This window comes from Nerophis ophidion, linkage group LG08 (genome assembly GCF_033978795.1).
Source record: "Nerophis ophidion isolate RoL-2023_Sa linkage group LG08, RoL_Noph_v1.0, whole genome shotgun sequence".
Taxonomy (NCBI): Eukaryota; Metazoa; Chordata; class Actinopteri; order Syngnathiformes; family Syngnathidae; genus Nerophis; species Nerophis ophidion.
This window is the reverse complement of record NC_084618.1, coordinates 7,403,892-7,423,926: the sequence shown is the minus strand read 5'-3', so window position 1 is coordinate 7,423,926 and position 20,035 is coordinate 7,403,892. Positions and strand designations below refer to the sequence as shown.

Below are 20,035 nucleotides of genomic sequence, written 5' to 3'. Positions count from 1 at the left end.
CACATCTTAAGTGGACAGTAAGCCAGTGCAGGTATACACTGCATATACATAGGTATGTATGTATAAAAAGGTATATACAGTATAGGCGTAATATGATCAAACTTACTTGTTCTTGTCAAAAGTCTAGCAGCCGCATTTTGTACCAACTGTAATCTTTTAATGCTAGATTTAGAGCAGGGGTGCCCACACTTTTTCTGCAGGCGAGCTACTTTTCAATTGACCAACTCGAGGGGATCTACCTCATTTATACATATCATTTATATTTATTTATTTATGAAAGATAAATTTTTGTAAACAAGTTAAATGTGTTTAATGATAATACAAGCATGTGTAACACATATAGATGTCTTTCTTTCACGAAGACAAGAATATAAGTTGGTGTATTACCTGATTCTGATGACTTGCATTAATTGGAATCAGACAGTAATGATGATAACGCCCACATTTTCAAATGGAGGAGAAAAAAAAATTGTCCTTTCTGTACAATACCACATGAGAGTGGTTGGTTTTTGGCATCTAATTCATCCAGCTTCCATACACTTTACAAGGAAAACATTGGCGGCAAATTCCGTAGCTTGCTTGATTGACATTCACGGCACCCGAGGGTCTTGTGAGATGACGCTGGCTGCTGCCAGTTCATTATTATGAAAAAATGACAGAGAGGAAGGCGAGTAACACTTTTTATTTCAACAGACTTTCGCGCCGTCCCTTCCGTCAAAACTCTAAAGGCCGACTGCACATTTCCTATCTTCACAATAAAAGCCCTGCTTCATGCTGCCTGCACTAACAAAATAAGAGTCTCGGAAAGCTGGCGTGCACGCCAGCATTCTGAGGGATCGCTTGTGCACGCCAGTTTTCCGAGACTCTGTATTTAGTTAGCGCAGACAGCATGAAGCAGGGCTTTTATTGTGAAGATAGGAAATGTGCAGTCGGCCTTTAGAGTTTTGACGGAAGGGACGGCGCGAGAGTCTGTTGAAATAAAAAGTGTTTCTCGCCTTCCTCTCGGTCATATTTTCATAATAATGATCTTGCAGCAGCCAGCGTCATCTCACAAGACCCTCTGGTACCGTGAATGTCATTTAAGTGACGTCTTGGTGAAGATTGATGATCACTAATTTTTAGGTCTATTTTTTTTAAAAGCCTGGCTGGAGATCGACTGACACACCCCCCGCGGTCGACTGGTAGCTCGCGATCGACGTAATGGGCACCCCTGCCTTACAGTAATCGAGACGAGACGTAATGAACACATAAATAATAATCTCAGCGTCGCTAGTGGACAAAACGGAAGGAAATAGTTTTTTTCCTTCACTGTATACTTGTACTGTGAGACAAGTGCGTCTGTCTCCAATATTGTCCACGCTTGTCTCCATCTAAAAACAGCAATGCACTCTTCAACGCACGCCGTGACTCCACGGAGATGAAGCGATGGAAAATGAAGTGAAACAAAGCCCTTGGCTCTGTTTACTCCGAGGGGAAATCTGCGGAGCAAAGTTTGTGTAGTTTGTCCGCAATTGATTTTCAAGCCAAACGATGCTAGTGCGCGTGCGCCAGTGCTGCTGGGACTTCGTTTCCACAATGTAAGCAGTGTGGCCCAAAATGCATTAATGAATGACGTTTTTTTTTGGTAATTAAGAATTTTGACGGTATTACTAACCGTCGGGAATTTTACTGCGGTTTATCATTATACCGTTTATTGTTACATCCCTAACAATCAATCAATCAATCAATCAATGTTTACTTATATAGCCCCAAATCACTAGTGTCTCAAAGGGCTGCACAAACCACTACGACATCCTTGGTAGGCCCACATAAGGGCAAGGAAAACTCACACTCAGTGGGACGTCGGTGACAATGATGACTATGAGAACCTTGGAGAGGAGGAAAGCAATGGATGTCGAGTGGCTCTAACATGATACTGTGAAAGTTCAATCCATAATGGATCCAACACAGTCGCAAGAGTCCAGTCCAAAGCGGATCCAACACAGCAGCGAGAGTCCCGTTCACAGCGGAGCCAGCAGGAAAACATCCCAAGCGGAGGCGGATCAGCAGCGCAGAGATGTCCCCAGCCGATACACAGGCGAGCAGTACATGGCCACCGGATCGGACCGGACCCCCTCCACAAGGGAGAGTGGGACATAGGAGAAAAAGAAAAGAAACGGCAGATCAACTGGTCTAAAAAGGGAGTCTATTTAAAGGCTAGAGTATACAAATGAGTTTTAAGGTGAGACTTAAATGCTTCTACTGAGGTGGCATCTCGAACTTTTACCGGGAGGGCATTCCAGAGTACTGGAGCCCGAAATGAAAACGCTCTATAGCCCGCAGACTTTTTTTGGGCTTTTGAAATCACTAATAAGCCGGAGTCCTTTGAACGCAGATTTCTTGCCAGGACATATGGTACAATACAATCGGCAAGATAGGATGGAGCTAGACCGTGTAGTATTTTATACGTAAGTAGTAAAACCTTAAAGTCACATCTTAAGTGCACAGGAAGCCAGTGCAGGTGAGCCAGTACAGGTGTAATGTGATCAAACTTTCTTGTTCTTGTCAAAAGTCTAGCAGCCGCATTTTGTACCAACTGTAATCTTTTAATGCTAGACATGGGGAGAGACGAAAATAATACGTTACAGTAGTCGAGGCGAGACGTAACAAACGCATGGATAATGATCTCAGCGTCTTTAGTGGACAGAATGGAGCGAATTTTAGCGATATTACGGAGATGAAAGAAGGCCGTTTTAGTAACGCTTTTAATGTGTGACTGACTCAAAGGAGAGAGTTGGGTCGAAGATAACACCCAGATTCTTTACCGTGTCGCCTTGTTTAATTGTTTGGTTGTCAAATGTTTGAGTTGTATCATTAAATAGAGGTCGGTGTCTAGCAGGACCGATAATCAGCATTTCCGTTTTTTTGGCGTTGAGTTGCAAAAAGTTAGCGGACATCCATTGTTTAATTTCATTAAGACACGCCTCCAACTGACTACAATCCGGCGTGTTGGTCAGCTTTAGGGGCATGTAGAGTTGGGTGTCTTCAGCTTAACAGTGAAAGCTAATACTGTATTTGCGTATGATGTCACCCAGAGGCAGCATGTAGATGCTGAAGAGTGCAGGGCCAAGGACCGAACGCTGGGGAACTCCACACGTTACCTTAACATAGTCCGAGGTCACATTGTTATGGGAGACGCACTGCATCCTATCAGTAAGATAAGAGTTATCTTATATATATAGAACAAGTGTATATACATTGTGTACATGTATGGATATGTGCATATACTGTATATGTATGTGTATGTATATTTATATATATGTATGTATGTACAGTACAGTACATACCAAAAGTTTGGACACCTCATTGGATGGGTTTTCTTTATTTTCATGACTATTTACATTGTAGATTGTCACTGAAGGCATCAAAACTATGAATGAACACATGTGGAGTTATGTACTTAACTGAAAACATTCTAGTTTCTTCAGAATGGCCACAATTTGCTCTGATGACTGTTTTGCACACTCTTGGCATTCTCTCGATGCGCTTCAAGAGGTAGTCACCTGAAAGGGTTTTCACTCCACAGGTGTCATAGTTTTGATGCCTTCAGTGACAATCTACAATGTAAATAGTCATGAAATTAAATAAAACGCAATGAAATGAGAAGATGTCCAAACTTTTGGACTTTACTGTGTATGTTAGGGATGTCATGGTATGGAAATTTCTTATCAGGGTTATTGTGACCAAATTTATCACGGTTATCATTATTATCGCGGTATTCCCCTAGAGCAGGGGTAGGGAGCCTGTGGCTCTTTTGATGACTGCATCTGGCTCTTGGATAAATCTGAGCTGACATTGCTTAACAGGATAAGTAATGAATAATTCCACTTGTAATCACAGTGTTAAGCATAACGTTCAAAATATAAAACATTCTCATGCATTTTTATGTTCAAGAAGTTGCGTTAATGGTAAGAAGTAATTAATTTATTATTGGTTAGTGTTGGGCTTGCCCTCCTGGGGGTTCTTTAGACGACCAAACACCGACATGAGAGCCTGTTTAAGGTTTAAAATATTGTTTGTTTTTTTTTAAATTAGTCTCTTAGTTGCTTTCCTGCAACTGTATTTTTCTCTTTCGTCCTCACTCTCGCTCTGGCTCCAGCTCCAACTCCAACCCTGTCTTCCCTCCTGGCCGCTGCTTATAACAGAGCGACAGGTGATTAGATAAAAAGGCCCAGGTGGGCCTTCTACTTACCTGTCGCTGATTTAGAGGCCGGTCCTGGCAACATCCTGCTTTGCTGCAGGCCCGCAGGCCACATCCCCTCCACAGTTCACTTCAGAATAACAATGTTAATACAAAGATTAAGAGACCTATTATACTCTGGAAATGTTGGTCTTACTTAAAAATGCACGCGTCTAGTTGTGTTCAGTGTTAAAAAATATATTATATGGCTCTTAGGGAAATACATTTAAAAATATTTGGCTTCTTGGCTCTCTGACAAAAAGGTTCCCGACCCCTGCCCTAGAGGGGGGGTTTTCCCACATATGTGACACCCATGCTTTAGATGGAGCTGCGCTAAAGGGAATGTCAACAAAACATTCAGGTCAGTCAAACTTTATTAATAGATTACAAACCGGTATTCTGACCACTCCGTTCACTCCCAAAATTAATAAACAGCTGTTTTATTATTTTCCCCGATTCAATAAACACGTAAAAAACAGTCTGATACTGTTACGGTAAATCAAACGTTAGTGCAAACACAATATAGTAACACTCAAAATAGTGCAAAGCAATAATATATCAATGACGTTGCTCAAACGATAATGTCACACAACACACAAAATAAACATGTAAAGCTCACTTTATTAAGTTATTCCTCATCCACGAATCCCTCAAATTCTTCTTCTTCAGTGTTCGAATCAAACAGTTGGGTGAATACGGCATCCAACATCGTCAAAGTCGTCATTAAACGAGTCAGTGTCGCTGCTGTTAATGTTAAATTCTCTCGCTGCTGCTCTATTCCCGTGTTCTACTGTGTGACTGATCGCCTTGAGTTTAAACTCTGTGTCGTAAGCGTGTCTCTTAATAGGAGCCATTTTGGGGTCTTTACAAAAACACACAAACGGCACGCCTCCCGCAGTCATATATCCCAGCATCCACCGCGTGCTTCTTCTTCTACGGGGGAAAAAAAGGTAGGCGGCTGCTTACCGTAGAATAAGAAGCGCACTTCTTCTTCTATGGGGGGAAAACTAAGTTGGCGGCTGCTTACCGTAGTTGCGAGACCATCCATCCATCCATTTTGTACCGCTTATTGTGGCTCATTATTGGTCCATGTATAAGGGGCACCGGATTATAAGGCGCACTCTCAGCTTTTGAGAAAATTTGAGGTTTTTAGGTTCGCCTTATAGTGTGTAAAATACGGTAAATGGTTTTGCCTAAAATGCATTAATCAAGTTTTTTTTCCCGGTAATTCAAAATATAAATGGTATTACTAACGGTCTGAAATTATACCGCGGTTTATCATTATACCGTTAACCGTTACAGCCCTAGTATGTGTATTTGTGTGTGTGTGTGTGTGTATATATATATATATATATATATATATATATATATATATATATATATATACATATATATATATATATATATATATATATATATATATATATATATATATATATATATATATTAGAGATGCACTGATTGGCAATTATATCATCCGCAACCGCATCACCAAAGTCGTCATCCACCCGCTGTCCACCCGAACCAACATTTTATCAGAACCGTACCCGCCCGCTAAACACCCGCTGAAATACATCAGAGGTCGGCCGCTTTTACCACTCACAGAGCTATTTAAACCTGTTTCACAGAGTAATGAAGACAATTGGAGCCGCTAACGTTCTCACGACTATTAAATAGCGTTCATCTTGATGACTAGAATATGGGCATACTGTGAAGCCATTGCCTTTGACACCTTCAACATGTACGAAGCGATTGTTAGTCCGGCAACATGTTATGTGCAGCTTCCGCAATCACATGTGCATGAAAGGCCTACTGGGTGATACAGAGTACACTGATGGTGGTGATATAAACATCGTTAACACTTACTAATATGCGCCACGCTGTGAAGCCACACCAAACAAGATTGACAAACACATTTCGGGAGAACATCCTCACAGTAACACAACATAAACTCAACACAACAAATACCCAGAATCCTTTGTATCCGTGATACATCCTGAATATATTTTACACCTCCGCACCCCCAACCCCGCCCACCTTACCGACACACGTGGGGGCGGGGGGGTTTGCTGCTAGCGGGGTGTATAAAATAGTCAGGATACCAAGGATTATGGGTGTTTGTTTTGTTGCGTTTATGTTGTGTTACTGTGAGGATGTTCTCCCGAAATGTGTTTGTCAATCTTGTATTGTGTGGCTTCACAGCTTGGCGCATATTACTAAGAGTGTTAAAATTATTTATATCACAACCATTAGTGTACTCTGTGTCACCCAGTATGCCTTGCAGTAGTGTGCGTGTTGCCGCGGAAGCCACACACAACATGTTGCTGGAATGACAAGCATACCGTACATGTTGTAGAAGGCGACAAAGCCAATGGCTTCATAGCACGCCCTAATACTTATTATCTGGGTGACTGCCGGCAGTCAACCTAGAGAATAATAGCGTCCCCTATTGTCTTCTTCGCCTTATGACACGGGTCTTAAATGGTACTTTGAATGGCAAAGGATACCGATACCAGAACCATGTATATCAAATATTTCCGGATGGTTCAACCGCCACCCGCCCGGATCTAATTAAAATCTATTTGTTCGTCATGTCACCCGCCCGACCCGCGGTTTATCCGCGGACTCCGCGGATGAGACCGCAAACCGCGCATCTCTAATATATATATATATGTATGTGTATATGTATATGTAGTTTTTTAAATTTATTTTGCAAATTACTTTTTAAGTTATATTAAACATGTATTTTATATTTTGCAATCTCGCAGATAAAAAATCGATAAAATCCCCAACTGCTTGCATGACAGTTCACACTGGTGAGATGCCTGCAGACCTAGGTCAGCCTATTACCAAAATAAAAAAAAAAATCCAAAGACAAAAGTGGTGTTTTTCTATCTATCTATCTATCTATCTATCTATCTATCTATCTATCTATCTATCTATCTATCTATCTATCTATCTATCTACTGTATCTATCTATCTATCTATCTATCTATCTATCTATTAAAAAAATCTTATAACTATTTGATATTGAAGTCATTCAACAAATTACAAAAGTTATAAAGTATTAAATGTAGTTTATATAGAAATGTTATATATATGATTTAGTTTTCTGTATTATGTATTGACTTCATCATACTAATTTAAATGCATCAAAAGGAAAAGTTACAAAAAAATAATGTTAAAATGCCAATTCAGCTTTGGTCAAGTCCATACCAAAGTCTGAAGAAAGTAGAAAGTCTTTACAGCACCAATATTGGAATTTCCCATTAACACTGTCAACGGTAGCACGGTGGCACAGGGGTTAGTGCGTGTGCCTCACATTACAAAGGTACTGAGTTCAATCCTGCGCTCGGGATCTTTCTGTGTGGAGTTTGCATGTTCCGGATACTCCAGCTTCCTCTCACCTCCAAAGACATGCAGCTGGGGATAGGTGCATGTCTTTGGAGAAATGGATCCATCCATTTTCTACCGTTTGTCCCTTTCGGCTCGCGGGGGGGTGCTGGAGCCTATCTCAGCTGCATTCGGGCAGTAGGCGGGGTACACCCTGGACAAGTCGCCACCTCATCGCAGGGCCAACACAGATAGACAGACAACATTCACACACTAGGGCCAATTTAGTGTTGCCAATCAACCTATCCCCAGGTGCATGTCTTTGGAAGTGGGAGGAAGCCGGAGTACCCGGAGGGAACCCACGCAATCATGGGGAGAACATGCAAACTCCACACAAAAAGATCCCGAGCCTGGGACTGAACTGAGGACTTCTCAGGACCTTCGTGCCATAACAACTGTATTTATAACTAAAATATCTGTGTCAAAAATATACATTGTTCAAACTGCTTCCACAGTGGAGTGTTTTAAGTCTCGTCTTAAGACCCACTTTTATTCTTTGGCTTTTAACACTACGTGAGTTGTGTGGTCCTCTGTGTTTTTTTTTTTTTAATACATTTTGATATCTATTTTACTGTTTTAATTGCTTTTACCCTTTAAAATTGTTTTTAATCCTATTTATTTTTATATTGGTTTTATATTTTTTGTTTTTATTCAGTCATTGGTGGAGTATAATATTGTTTTTAACATGGCTGTGCAGCACTTTGGAAACATTATTGTTGTTTAAATGTGCTATATAAATAAAATAGATTGGATTGAAACTGTGTGCACATGAACGTGTACTTTAATTGTGTTTTCTTCCTGTTGTGTTTTAAGGTTCTACACTCGCTGGAAGGAGTGGGAGTCCTGGTACTCGCAGAGTTTCGGTCTCCATTTCTCTCTGAGGGAGGAGCAGTGGCAAGAGGACTGGGCCTTCATCCTGTCTCTGGCTAGTCAGGTCACTGTCCTGTTGCATTGTGGGAACATGTACAGACGGCACATTACTTCACATCACAGGACCAAAGAATAAGCCACGCATCATCACTTTTTAGTGTCACAAGCGAGTAACGGTGTCTTTTCTCTCTCTGTGTGTGTGTGTGTGTGTGTGTGTGTGTGTGTGTGTAGCCTGGGGCGAGCCTCGAGCAGACCCACATTTTCGTGCTAGCACACATCCTCCGCAGGCCCATCATCGTCTACGGCGTGAAATACTACAAAAGCTTCCGAGGGGAGACGTTAGGCTACACTCGTTTTCAAGGTGAGTCAATCGTCGCACTGCTCTTTGTCACCATCACTTTACTATAGAAGATCACTTTTATTATTTTACTTTGAACATAATTAACAGTTAATTCAACACAAATATTGTCAGCGTTTGGGAAACGTGTTTTGTTTTGTAATTAACTTTTTTTTAATTTTATCATATCACTTTTATTAGTCTCTACATATTTGTTCAAATTCAGTATGTGGAAGCTCTTGAATTTTGCAGTCATACTTGATCTAAAAATCAAGCTTTTAAAAAAAAAATACAAAAATTGTGATTTTAAAAAAAGGAGCGGAGGAAAAATTTTGTATGTTTTGTCATATTCTACCGGTAGTTACTATTATTTTTAGATTATTATGAATATTTCTTTTTATTGCCCCACACAAATCAAACACATTTATTCGTACAAAACTTCTAACGTGGAACGATAAAAATTACAACATTTTACAGAAATATAACAATACAAGTTAATGTATTGTTAATGCAAAACATTAACAGTGCAAAACGTTTTCATAACATGGTCACTACTGCCTACTTTGTCTTGTTATATTCTTATTGTACTGTTATATTGTTATTCCCATTGTTTTTATTCTTTTTGTAATATTTCTCTATTTTGTTTCCTTTTAAACCCCCATTATTTACTTTTTACTTTTTTCTTTAAATTGATCTCAACTCTGTACACTGCTGCTGGAATTTTAATTTTTCTGAAGGAACTCTCCTGAAGGAATCAATAAAGTACTATCTATCTATCTATCTATCTATCTATCTATCTATCTATCTATCTATCTATCTATCTATCTATCTATCTATCTATCTATCTGTCTATCTGTCTATCTGTCTATCTGTCTATCTAATATTATAAAAATCCAAAAATCAAGCACATTTACCTGATATACAACTTAAAAAGCAATAATATTGTAGAATATTTGAGAGCAAAAGTAGTATTTTATTTTTCCACTTTATCCAAAAAGCAAACACATTTTAAAGATAAAAAATACAACAAAAATTTTCTATGTAATTTTTAAGAAGGAACCTAGCAATAATTTGTCTTAATTTCTTATACTTGTCAAAAAAATCAGGAATATACTTTTAAAATAGGGACGGCGTGGCGCAGTGGTAGAGTGGCCGTGCGCAACCCGAGGGTCCCTGATTCAAATCCCAGCTAGTACCAACCTTGTCACGTCCGTTGTGTCCTGAGCAAGACACTTCACCCTTGCTCCTGATGGGTGCTGGTTAGCGCCTTGCATGGCAGCTCCCTCCATCAGTGTGTGAATGTGTGTGTGAATGGGTAAATGTGGAAGTAGTGTCAAAGCGCTTTGAGTACCTTGAAGGTAGAAAAGCGCTATACAAGTACATCCCATTTATCATTTATTTATTTAAAAATGCAACAATATCATTGAATAATTTTTAAAGGGAATAAAACGTTAATTATTGCTTAGTTTGCTACACTGATTTGTATTAGCACTAATTATGGAACAAGCAATGCTTATATAACTTAATAGTGCAAAATCAACTTTCAAAAAACAAACAAAAAAACATCAATGGCATATTAAATGAAATCTAAATAAAAAAAAAATGTCATGCCTCTTTTCTATTTGCAGCCTTCTGAGGTAAATATCAACATTAACTTTTTCCACAGGCTAATAAGTTTGAGAATAAAATAACAAGGAATAAATCAACCCTTCAGGCCTTTTTACTGCTCAGTCTGCGACACACTGATCTAATTTGATGTGCTCAAGCCAGATACCTGCCATATTTTCTTGGATGCTAGTTCATTAATGTCGGGGCTCAGGCTTTGAGGTGAGGCAGGGTTTGATGGTAGTTGGGGGTGTATATTGTAGCGTCCCGGAAGTGTTAGTGCTGCAAGGTGTTCTGGGTATTTGTTCTGTTGTGTTTAAGTGCGGATGTTCTCCCGAAATGTGTTTGTCATTCTTGTTTGGTGTGGGTTCACAGTGTGGCGCATGTTTGTAACAGTGTTAAAGTTGTTTATACGGCCACCATCAGTGTGACCTGTATGGCTGTTGACCAAGTATGCCTTGCATTCACTTGTGTGTGTGTGTAAGTGTAAAAGCCGCATATATTAGCCAGGCCTTCCCTCGCCCGCCTGCAGCTTGTGCAGAACTCTGCTGCTCGTCTGCTAACACAGACCCGCAGACGTGAGCACATCACCCCTATATTAGCGTCCCTTCGCTGGCTCCCTGTGCGTTATCGAATCAATTTTAAACTCCTTCTATTTGCTTTTAAATGTCTAAACAACCTCGCGCCAACATATCTCTCCGACCTCCTTCAGCCTTACTGCCCCACTCCATCCCTATGATCAGCCGATCAGCTGCTACTGACGGTCCCTGACACAAGGCTGAAGCTTAGAGGTGACAGAGCTTTCGCCGCTGCTGCTCCCAAACTCTATAATGACCTACCCCTGAGTGTTAGACAAGCCTCCTCTCTTCCTGTTTTTCAATCTCTCTTAAAAACATACTTTTATTCCTTGGCTTTTAACACTGAGTGATATCCATCCTGCAATGGCGCCCCTTATACACCGGCTGTGAACCTGTTTTTATGTTTTATTTATTTATTTTTTATCATGTTCTGTTTTTGTTGTGTTGTTTGCTCGGTCCTCGTATTATCTTTTAACCTGCCCATTGTGCAGCACTTTGGCTACCCCTGTGGTAAATTTTAAATGTGCTGTATAAATAAAGTTTATTTTATTTTATTTATATTATGTGACTGGGCCGGCACGCTGTTTCTATGTAGAAAAACCGGACGTGACGAAAGGTTGTAGAGGACGCTAAAGGCACGCCCCCAATATTGTTGTCCGGGTGGAAATTGGTAGAAATTTGGGAGAATGGTTGCCCTGGAGATTTTCGAGAGGGGCACTGAAAATCGGGAGTGTTCGCAAGTATGAGTATTAGCGGCTCTGCCGCTGTATAATACTGGCGGGCCAGCTCTAAAATGATTTTCTATATCGCCTCAAGGGCCAAGTAAAATCAAATGGGGGGCCAAATCTGGCCCGCGGGCCAGAGTTTGACACCCATGACCTATTTTTTCGTCTTAATTTATTTTTCCTACAAACACGGTGAAGCTCACTTTACCCCCCAAAATCAAGATCAAGCACATTAGGAAAAAAAAATGCAAGAAGGAAAATTTCTTGCTCTTGCTCTCTCTCTCTCTCTCTCTCTCTCTCTCTCTCTCTCTCTTTATATATACACACACACACACAATCAAAAAAATGCAAGGAAAATTTCTCGCTCTTGCTCTCTCTTTCGCTCTCTCTCTCTCTCTCTCTCTCGCTCTCTCTATATATATATATATATATATATATACACACACACACACACACAATCCCAAAAAATGCAAGAAGGAAAATTTCTCGCTCTATCTATCTATCTATATATATATATATATATATATATATATATATATATATATATATATATATATATATATACATATATACATATATACATATATATATACATATATACATATATACATATATATATACATATATACATATATACATACACACACACACAATCAAAAAAAATTTATCGATTATAAAATGTTTGCTTTCACTTTTGCTTCCAGCCATGATATAAGGGGGCGTGTGTACTCCCTTACTGAATAGTAGATATTTTCCTCAGTCATACTGTATGCTGTATATCAGTGGTTCTCAAATGGGGGTACGCTTACCCCTGGGGGTACTTGAAGGTATGCCAAGGGGTACGTGAGATTTTGTTGAAATATTCTAAAAATAACAAAAATTCAAAAAAACCTTTATAAATATAATTATTGAATAATACTTCAAGAAAATATGAATGGAAGTTCATAAACTGTGGGAAAAAAAATGCAACAATGCAATATTCAGTGTTGACAGCTAGATTTTTTGTGGACATGTTGGATCCGCTTTGGACTGGACGCTCGCGACTGTGTTGGATCCATTATGGATTGAACTTTCACAGTATCATGTTAGACCCGCTCGACATCCATTGCTTTCCTCCTCTCCAAGGTTCTCATAGTCATCATTGTCACCGACGTCCCACTGGGTGTGAGTTTTCCTTGCCCTTATGTGGGCCTACCAAGGATGTCGTAGTGGTTTGTGCAGCCCTTTGAGACACTAGTGATTTAGGGCTATATAAGTAAACATTGATTGATTGATGTCTATCCATCAATTTTCTGCCGCTTATTCCCTTTTGGGGTCGTGGGGGGCGCTGGTGCCTATATCAGCTACAATTGGGCGGAAGGCGGGGTACACCCTGGAAAAGTCGCCATCTCATGGCCTAAATATTGATGTTAAAGATTTATTTTTTTGTGAAGAAATGTTTAGAATGAAGTTGATGAATCCAGATGGATCTCTATTACAATCCCCAAAGAGGGCACTTTAAGTTGATGATTACTTCTATGTGTAGAAATCTTTATTTATAATTGAATCACTTGTTTATTTTTCAACAAGTTTTTAGTTATTTTTATATCTTTTTTTCCAAATAGTTCAAGAAAGACCACTACAAATGAGCAATCTTTTGCACTGGTATACAATTTAATAAATCAGAAACTGATGACATAGTGCTGTATTTTACTTCATCTTTTTTTTTTTTCAATCAAAAATGCTTTGCTCTGATTAGGGGGTACTTGATATAAAAAAAATGTTCACAGGGGGTACATCACTGAAAAAAGGTTGAGAATCACTGCTGTAAATAGTACCAAAACTGATGTGTGTGTGTGTGTGTGTGTGTGTGTGTGTGTGTGTGTGTGTGTGTGTGTGTGTGTGTGTGTAGGTGTTTATCTTCCGTTGCTGTGGGAGCAGAGCTTCTGTTGGAAGAGCCCGATCGCGCTGGGCTACACCCGCGGCCACTTCTCGGCCCTGGTGGCCATGGAGAACGACGGTTACGACAATCGCGGCGCGGGCGCCAACCTCAACACGGACGATGACGTCACCGTCACCTTCCTACCTCTGGTGGACAGCGAGAGGAAGCTGCTGCACATCCACTTCCTGTCAGCCCAAGAGGTAGGCGAAATCCCGCCACACGGACCAAACGGCGCGCTAACGACGTGTGGCTATTTGTGCAGATCGGCAACGAGGAGCAGCAGGAGAAGCTGCTCCGGGAATGGCTGGACTGCTGCGTGACGGAAGGCGGGATGCTGGCCGCCATGCAGAAGAGCTCCCGCCGCCGCAACCACCCGCTGGTCACGCAGATGGTGGAGAAGTGGCTGGACCGATACCGGCAGATACGGCCCTGCGCCTCGCTCTCCGACGGCGAGGAGGACGAAGACGACGACGAGTGAGACTGTCCCCCATCTTCTTACCCCTCCCCCGCCTCTCTTTTTTTTGGGGGGGATCTTTAATCGCTCGCATGACTTCGAGAGCAGACCGGAGAACCCCGACTTAGTCGTCACGCCCTCGGCTTTAACGAAGCTCCGTCCCTCAGAACAACACACGATAAAGAGTACTTATTTAATCATTAAGAAAAACTGCACTAGATGACTTTTTGTGTGCGTGTGTGGTTTTGCCTGACAGAAATTTAGCTCCGCCCCCTCCCTGCACCCGTTTGATCGCTCTTGAAGTTATTTATTTACTGGACTTTGTTTTGCACAGACTAACAGCTGCATTCTGTGAGGGCATAGTGGTGGCGGCGGGGCTTTGACCTCCCAGTTTACTGACATTTTTACGTTGTGACGCAAAAGCGGCGGCGGCGGCGCAGAAAGAGAAGCAAACACTTTGTCTCTTTCTACAGAGTGCATTCATATGATTAAATCTGACTCACTTGCATCTTTTCTTTCTCCGCTCATTCTTTGTTCAACTAAAGCATTTCCTCAAATAGTGGCCTTACACCACCCCACAATTAATCACTGGATAGGTCGCCATTTTTAAATAATTAGCCCCGCCTAATCTTATTCCCCTTACGGAAAAACGTTACTTCCACAATGCAAATATACACGTTTGCACTAAGGGATACCATTTTTTATCAGTACTAACTGTTAAAAAATTACTGTATTAAAATATATTTTACATTTTAATACAGTATTTTTGAACTGTAGAGAAAATATAACAAATATTTTGTAAATGTACAAAAAGGCCTTTCCTCTATAAACACCTTAGACCAGGGGTGTCGAACACGGTCGCACTGAGGGCCACATTGCAGTTATGGTTGCCCTAAGAGGGCCGCTTTTAACAGTGAATAATTGACGGATTAGCCTATGCATATTTGTTATTATATTTTTTTACGTGCAGTGTAAAAAAAGAAATCTGTATATTTCACAGTAAAATTCTAGTCACCCTTTTTTTAAAATGTAAAATCTCCACATGTTTTAAACATGAATTGATTAACGTGGACCCCGACTTAAACAAGTTGAAAAACTTATTCGGGGTGTTACCATTTAGTGGTCAATTGTACGGAATAGTGAAGTGAAGTGAATTATATTTATATAGCGCTTTTTCTCTAGTGACTCAAAGCACTTTACATAGTGAAACCCAATATCTACGTTACATTTAAACCAGTGTGGGTGGCACTGGGAGCAGGTGGGTAAAGTGTCTTGCCCAAGGACACAACGGCAGTGACTAGGGCGGCGGAAGCGGGAATCGAACCTGCAACCCTCAAGTTGCTGGCACGGCCACTCTACCAACCGAGCTAAACAGCTAAATATGTACTGAACTGTGCAATCTACTAATAAAAGTATCAATCAATTACAGTAGATGGGGAAAAAGTACCTTCCGTTACCATTTTAAAATGATACCACAGTTATTTTACGGTAAAATGCTGACAGTTTAGGTGCCAGAATTTTACTGTAAAATTTAAGTGAATTTTTTCAACATATTACTGTAAATAGAAAAACAGTACCATTGGATTTTTTTAAATTTATTTTTTTTAAATTCTGGCAATTGAGCTGCCAGTTTACCGTAAAATAACTGTGGTACCATTTTTCCATTTACAGTAACAACTGTAGATTTTACAGTAAAAAAAAAAAAGGCAGCGTAGTTGACAACATTTAAACGTAAAAACAATGGTAGAGTTTTTTCAATTTTGAGTTTTCAATTGAATGTGCTGTAAAAACAGGATTTTAACGTAGTATCTATTGTCCTTACAGTGGGCCTTGAGTTTGACACCTGTGCCTTAGACCCTGAACAGAGTTAGAAATAAAGACAACAAATATATATACCCTTCAGTAACAAAGACCATAATTTAAAAGTATTCAATATATTTTTTAAATATAAAAAAAAAAAAATCAATGCAGCTACACAAAAGCTTCTTCTAAAATTGCCTGAATGCTAATTAAATAATAATAATAGATTTTATTTGTAAAAAGCACTTTACGTTGAGCAAACAACCTCAAAAGTGCCTCAGTGTAAAAAAATAGGAATAATAAAAATAAATAAAATATAAAACTAGAAACAGCCCAGAGGCTACAACCAGCATGCATGTCTATAGAAAGGCTTTTTAAAAAGATGGGTTTTTAAGCCTTTTTAAAAGCATCCACAGTCTGTGGTGCCCTCAGGTGGTCAGGGAGAGCGTTCCACAGACTGGGAGCGGCGGAGCTTTGTCCGCCTACTGAAATCCACTACTACCGACCACGCACTCTGATAGTTTATATATCAATGATGAAATATTAACATTGCAACACATGCCAATAAGGCCTTTTTAGTTGACTAAATTACAATTTTAAATTTCCCGCGGAGTTTCCTGTTGAAAACGTCACGGAATGATGACGCGTGTTTGTGACGTTATTGGTTGGAGGGGACATATTAGCCCAGCACCACTTATGGCTAAAAGTTGTCTCTTTTCATCGCGCAATTACACAGTATTTTGGACATCTGTGTTACGTTTCCTTGTTTAAAATTCCCGGAGGTGAAGCTTTACTATGGATCAGAGCGGTCAAGCGAACATGGATCCCGACTACATGTCAACCGGCAGTTTTGGGTGAGAAAATTGTGGAAATAAGTCGCTTCTTACCGGAGATCAGCAAAGGCAGCGTCCTCCTGCAGCTGCCGTGACTTCTCTCAGAGACTCTGGCGTCAACACACCCGTGGCCACACCCCTCCGACTTTAAGGTACTATTTAACTCACTAAAACACTAGCAACACAATAGGCAGATAAGGGATTTCCCAGAATTATCCTAGTAAATGTGTCTAAAAACATCTGAATCGCTCACTGCCCTTGCCTTTTTTTTAATTTTTCAAAAAAATGTTTCTTCTTTTTTTCTAGGCCTTCACTCTAAATTTCCTCATCCACGAATATTTCATCCTCGCTCAAATGAATGGGGAAATTGTCGCTTTCTCGGTCCGAATAGCTCTAGCTGCTGGTGGCTATGATTGTAAACAATGTGAGGAGCCCTACAACCAGTGACGTCACGCGCACATGGTCTGCTACCTCCGGTAAAGGCAAGGCTTTTTTATTAGCGACCTTACGTTGCGAACTTTATTGTCGATGCTTTTTGTGATATTAAGTCGGCTCTTACCGAGGACTTCAGTGGATTATGCGACCTCCTCCTGTAGCTGTCAAAAAGGCAGCTGAGATCTTGGCTCCTCCATCGGCTTCTCTGAGAGACACTGGCATTCACCGCAGCCCTCCGACTTTCAGGTATGACTTTATAATCTCACTAAAACACTATTTACACAATAAGGGATTTTCCAGAATTCTCCTCGTAAATGTGTCTAATAACATCTGAATCGCTCACAATGCCGTCGCCTTTTTTTTTTTTTTTTTTTTTAGTGCTTCACTCTAACTTTCCTCATCCATGAATCTTTCATCCTCGCTCAAATGAAGGGGGAACTGGTCGCTTTCTCGGTCCGAATTGCACTTGCTGCTGGTGGCTAAGATTGTAAACAATGTGAGGATGTGAGGAGCTCCACAACCCGTGACGTCACGCGCACATCGTCTGCTACTTCCGGTTCAGGCAAGGCTTTTTTTACTAGCTACCAAAAGTTGTGAACTTTCTCGTCAATGTTCTCTACTAAATCCTTTCGGCAAAAATATGGCAATATCGCGAAATGATCAAGTATGACACATAGAATGGACCTGCTATCCCCGTTTAAATAAGAAAATTTCATTTCAGTAGGCAATTTGTTCAATTAATAATGGAGACGTCAAAGAAGAATGCTGTTGGTGGAAAGCGGTGGATTGCAGCTGCCTTTAGCACCGAAACACGGCCGGTGTTTCTTTGTTTGTTGTGAAGCTTTAACACAGAGCGGTCAAGCGAACATGTTTCTCCACATCAACCAGCAAGTTTTTGGATGGGAAAATTGTGATATTAAGTCGGCTCTTACCGAGGACTTCAGTGGATTATGCGACCTCCTCCTGTAGCTGTCAAAAAGGCAGCTGAGATCTTGGCTCCTCCATCGGCTTCTCTGAGAGACACTGGCATTCACCGCAGCCCTCCGACTTTCAGGTATGACTTTATAAACTCACTAAAACACTGTTAACACAATAAGGGATTTTCCAGAATTATCCTCGTAAATGTGTCTAATAACATCTGAATCGCTCACAATGCCGTCGCCTTTTTTTATTTTTATTTTTTTTAGTGCTTCACTCTAACTTTCCTCATCCACGAATCTTTCATCCTCGCTCAAATGAAGGGGGAACTCGTCGCTTTCTCGGTCCGAATTGCACTTGCTGCTGGTGGCTATGATTATAAACAATGTGAGGATGTGAGGAGCTCCACAACCCGTGATGTCACGCGCACATCGTCTGCTACTTCCGGTTCAGGCAAGGCTTTTTTATTAGCTACCAAAAGTTGTGAACTTTCTCGTCAATGTTCTCTACTAAATCCTTTCAGCAAAAAATATGGCAATATCGCGGAGTATGACACGTAGAATGGACCTGCTATCCCCGTTTAAATAAGAAAATCTCATTTCAGTAGGCCTTTAACAGATGTATTAATCAAATATTTTGAATTGTGTAAAAAAATAAGAACATTTAGTATTTTATGAATGCATTTGTACATCACAAATAATTGCATTTATTCTAATAAATGCCTTACTCTAAATAGAAGCCAAATAAAAATATTGTCTCATGGCTAAAAAAATTGAGGGAAATATCACAATGTATTTTAAATATTTTCAACAAAATTACACCTCACTCCTAATAGACCACCTGCTACCAAATTATGTATATGTTTAATCAAGTATTGTGATTTTTTTTTTTAATGTATTTGTGCAAAACAGAAAGGATGCATTATTTATAAGGAGAAAAATAACATTTGTTAAACGTACTTAACACCTTTCCTTAGTTATAGTTGAATAATGCGCAAGTTGAGGAAGTGTACTTGAGTATAAAGTCAATTCCCACAATAAAATGTGTTAGTAGCAGAACGTAACACCATATATGGTCATCTGTGGAAGAAAGTTGCCATCAGGTGCTTTGGCGCCCTCCTGTGGCTGTGAATAGTCCAAGCAAGTGAAGAATCCCAATCAATGTGTTTTTTAATTATTTTTTATTGGAACTGCACTGAATGCTAAATCTTCACCTTATACAAGAAACAAATACAAATACTCACGCTAAAACCAAAATCATCATCATCGCCGTCGTCGTACTGCTGGCTGGCTGCTATGATGGCGGGGGACACTATGGAGGAGTTTGTCTGCTATTGCTTTACAGAACAGGGTGCCCCCCCCCCCCCCCACCCCACCCCAAACGACCTTGCCCTTGGCCTCGTTAGGACAGAACAAAGTAGTAGACAAGAAGCAGGAGAGGGCGGATCACAAAGGATGATGGTTACTTAGCAACATCCAACTAAGCAATCTAACGGGATTTGAAATTTTGAACACCCAAAAACGTTTTTTTTTTTGTTTTTTTTTTAAACTTCACAGACAAAAATTTGTGTTTAAATCTGCAAAAAAAAAATGGAGGGAGGGGGTCCTGAGTGTTTAATCATTTCCTTTTTGGGATGAAGTTTGGATAATCTAGTGTAATTACACAAATTTACCACCAGGAAAATAATGATTTATATCCAATCCGCAGCTAAAAGGGGCGGGGCCTAAACAGTCGCAGAAGAGGATGATGTAAGTAGTAAACGGTCCAGTAGCAAAGTGTTTTTTTTCCTCTCGTTGGTATGATTCCTGTCAAGTCCTCCGTGGTGGTCGTGTCGGTACCCCCTCCCCGAAAAGAAAACAAAAATCGAAGAGAGCCAAAAGCAAAAGAAGACGTTAAAAGTACAAATCCATCGTCTTTCGGGGGGAAGGTGACTGTCTCTTGGTCCCA

General features: G+C 40.2%; 2 protein-coding genes across 5 annotated transcripts in view; one reads left to right on the top strand and one right to left on the bottom strand.

Moving 5' to 3' along the window:
• The window catches only part of zranb1a (zinc finger, RAN-binding domain containing 1a), a 44,900-nt gene extending 30,290 nt beyond the window's left edge, over positions 1–14,610 (top strand). Inside the window, exons 7-10 of the mRNA XM_061907574.1 lie at positions 8,426–8,546; positions 8,714–8,843; positions 13,619–13,848; positions 13,911–14,610. Coding sequence (XP_061763558.1) covers positions 8,426–8,546; positions 8,714–8,843; positions 13,619–13,848; positions 13,911–14,126 — 697 coding nt within the window. The 3' untranslated portion in view covers positions 14,127–14,610. The remainder of the gene's footprint in view (positions 1–8,425; positions 8,547–8,713; positions 8,844–13,618; positions 13,849–13,910) is intronic.
• Positions 14,611–19,249: 4,639 nt separating this feature from the next.
• Positions 19,250–20,035, bottom strand: part of ctbp2l (C-terminal binding protein 2, like) — a 343,339-nt gene continuing 342,553 nt past the window's right edge. For all 4 annotated transcript variants that reach the window (XM_061907569.1, XM_061907566.1, XM_061907570.1 and 1 more), the window contains one exon: positions 19,250–20,035. This exon is cut by the window's right edge and continues 272 nt beyond it. The gene's annotated coding sequence lies outside the window, so the exon portion shown is untranslated.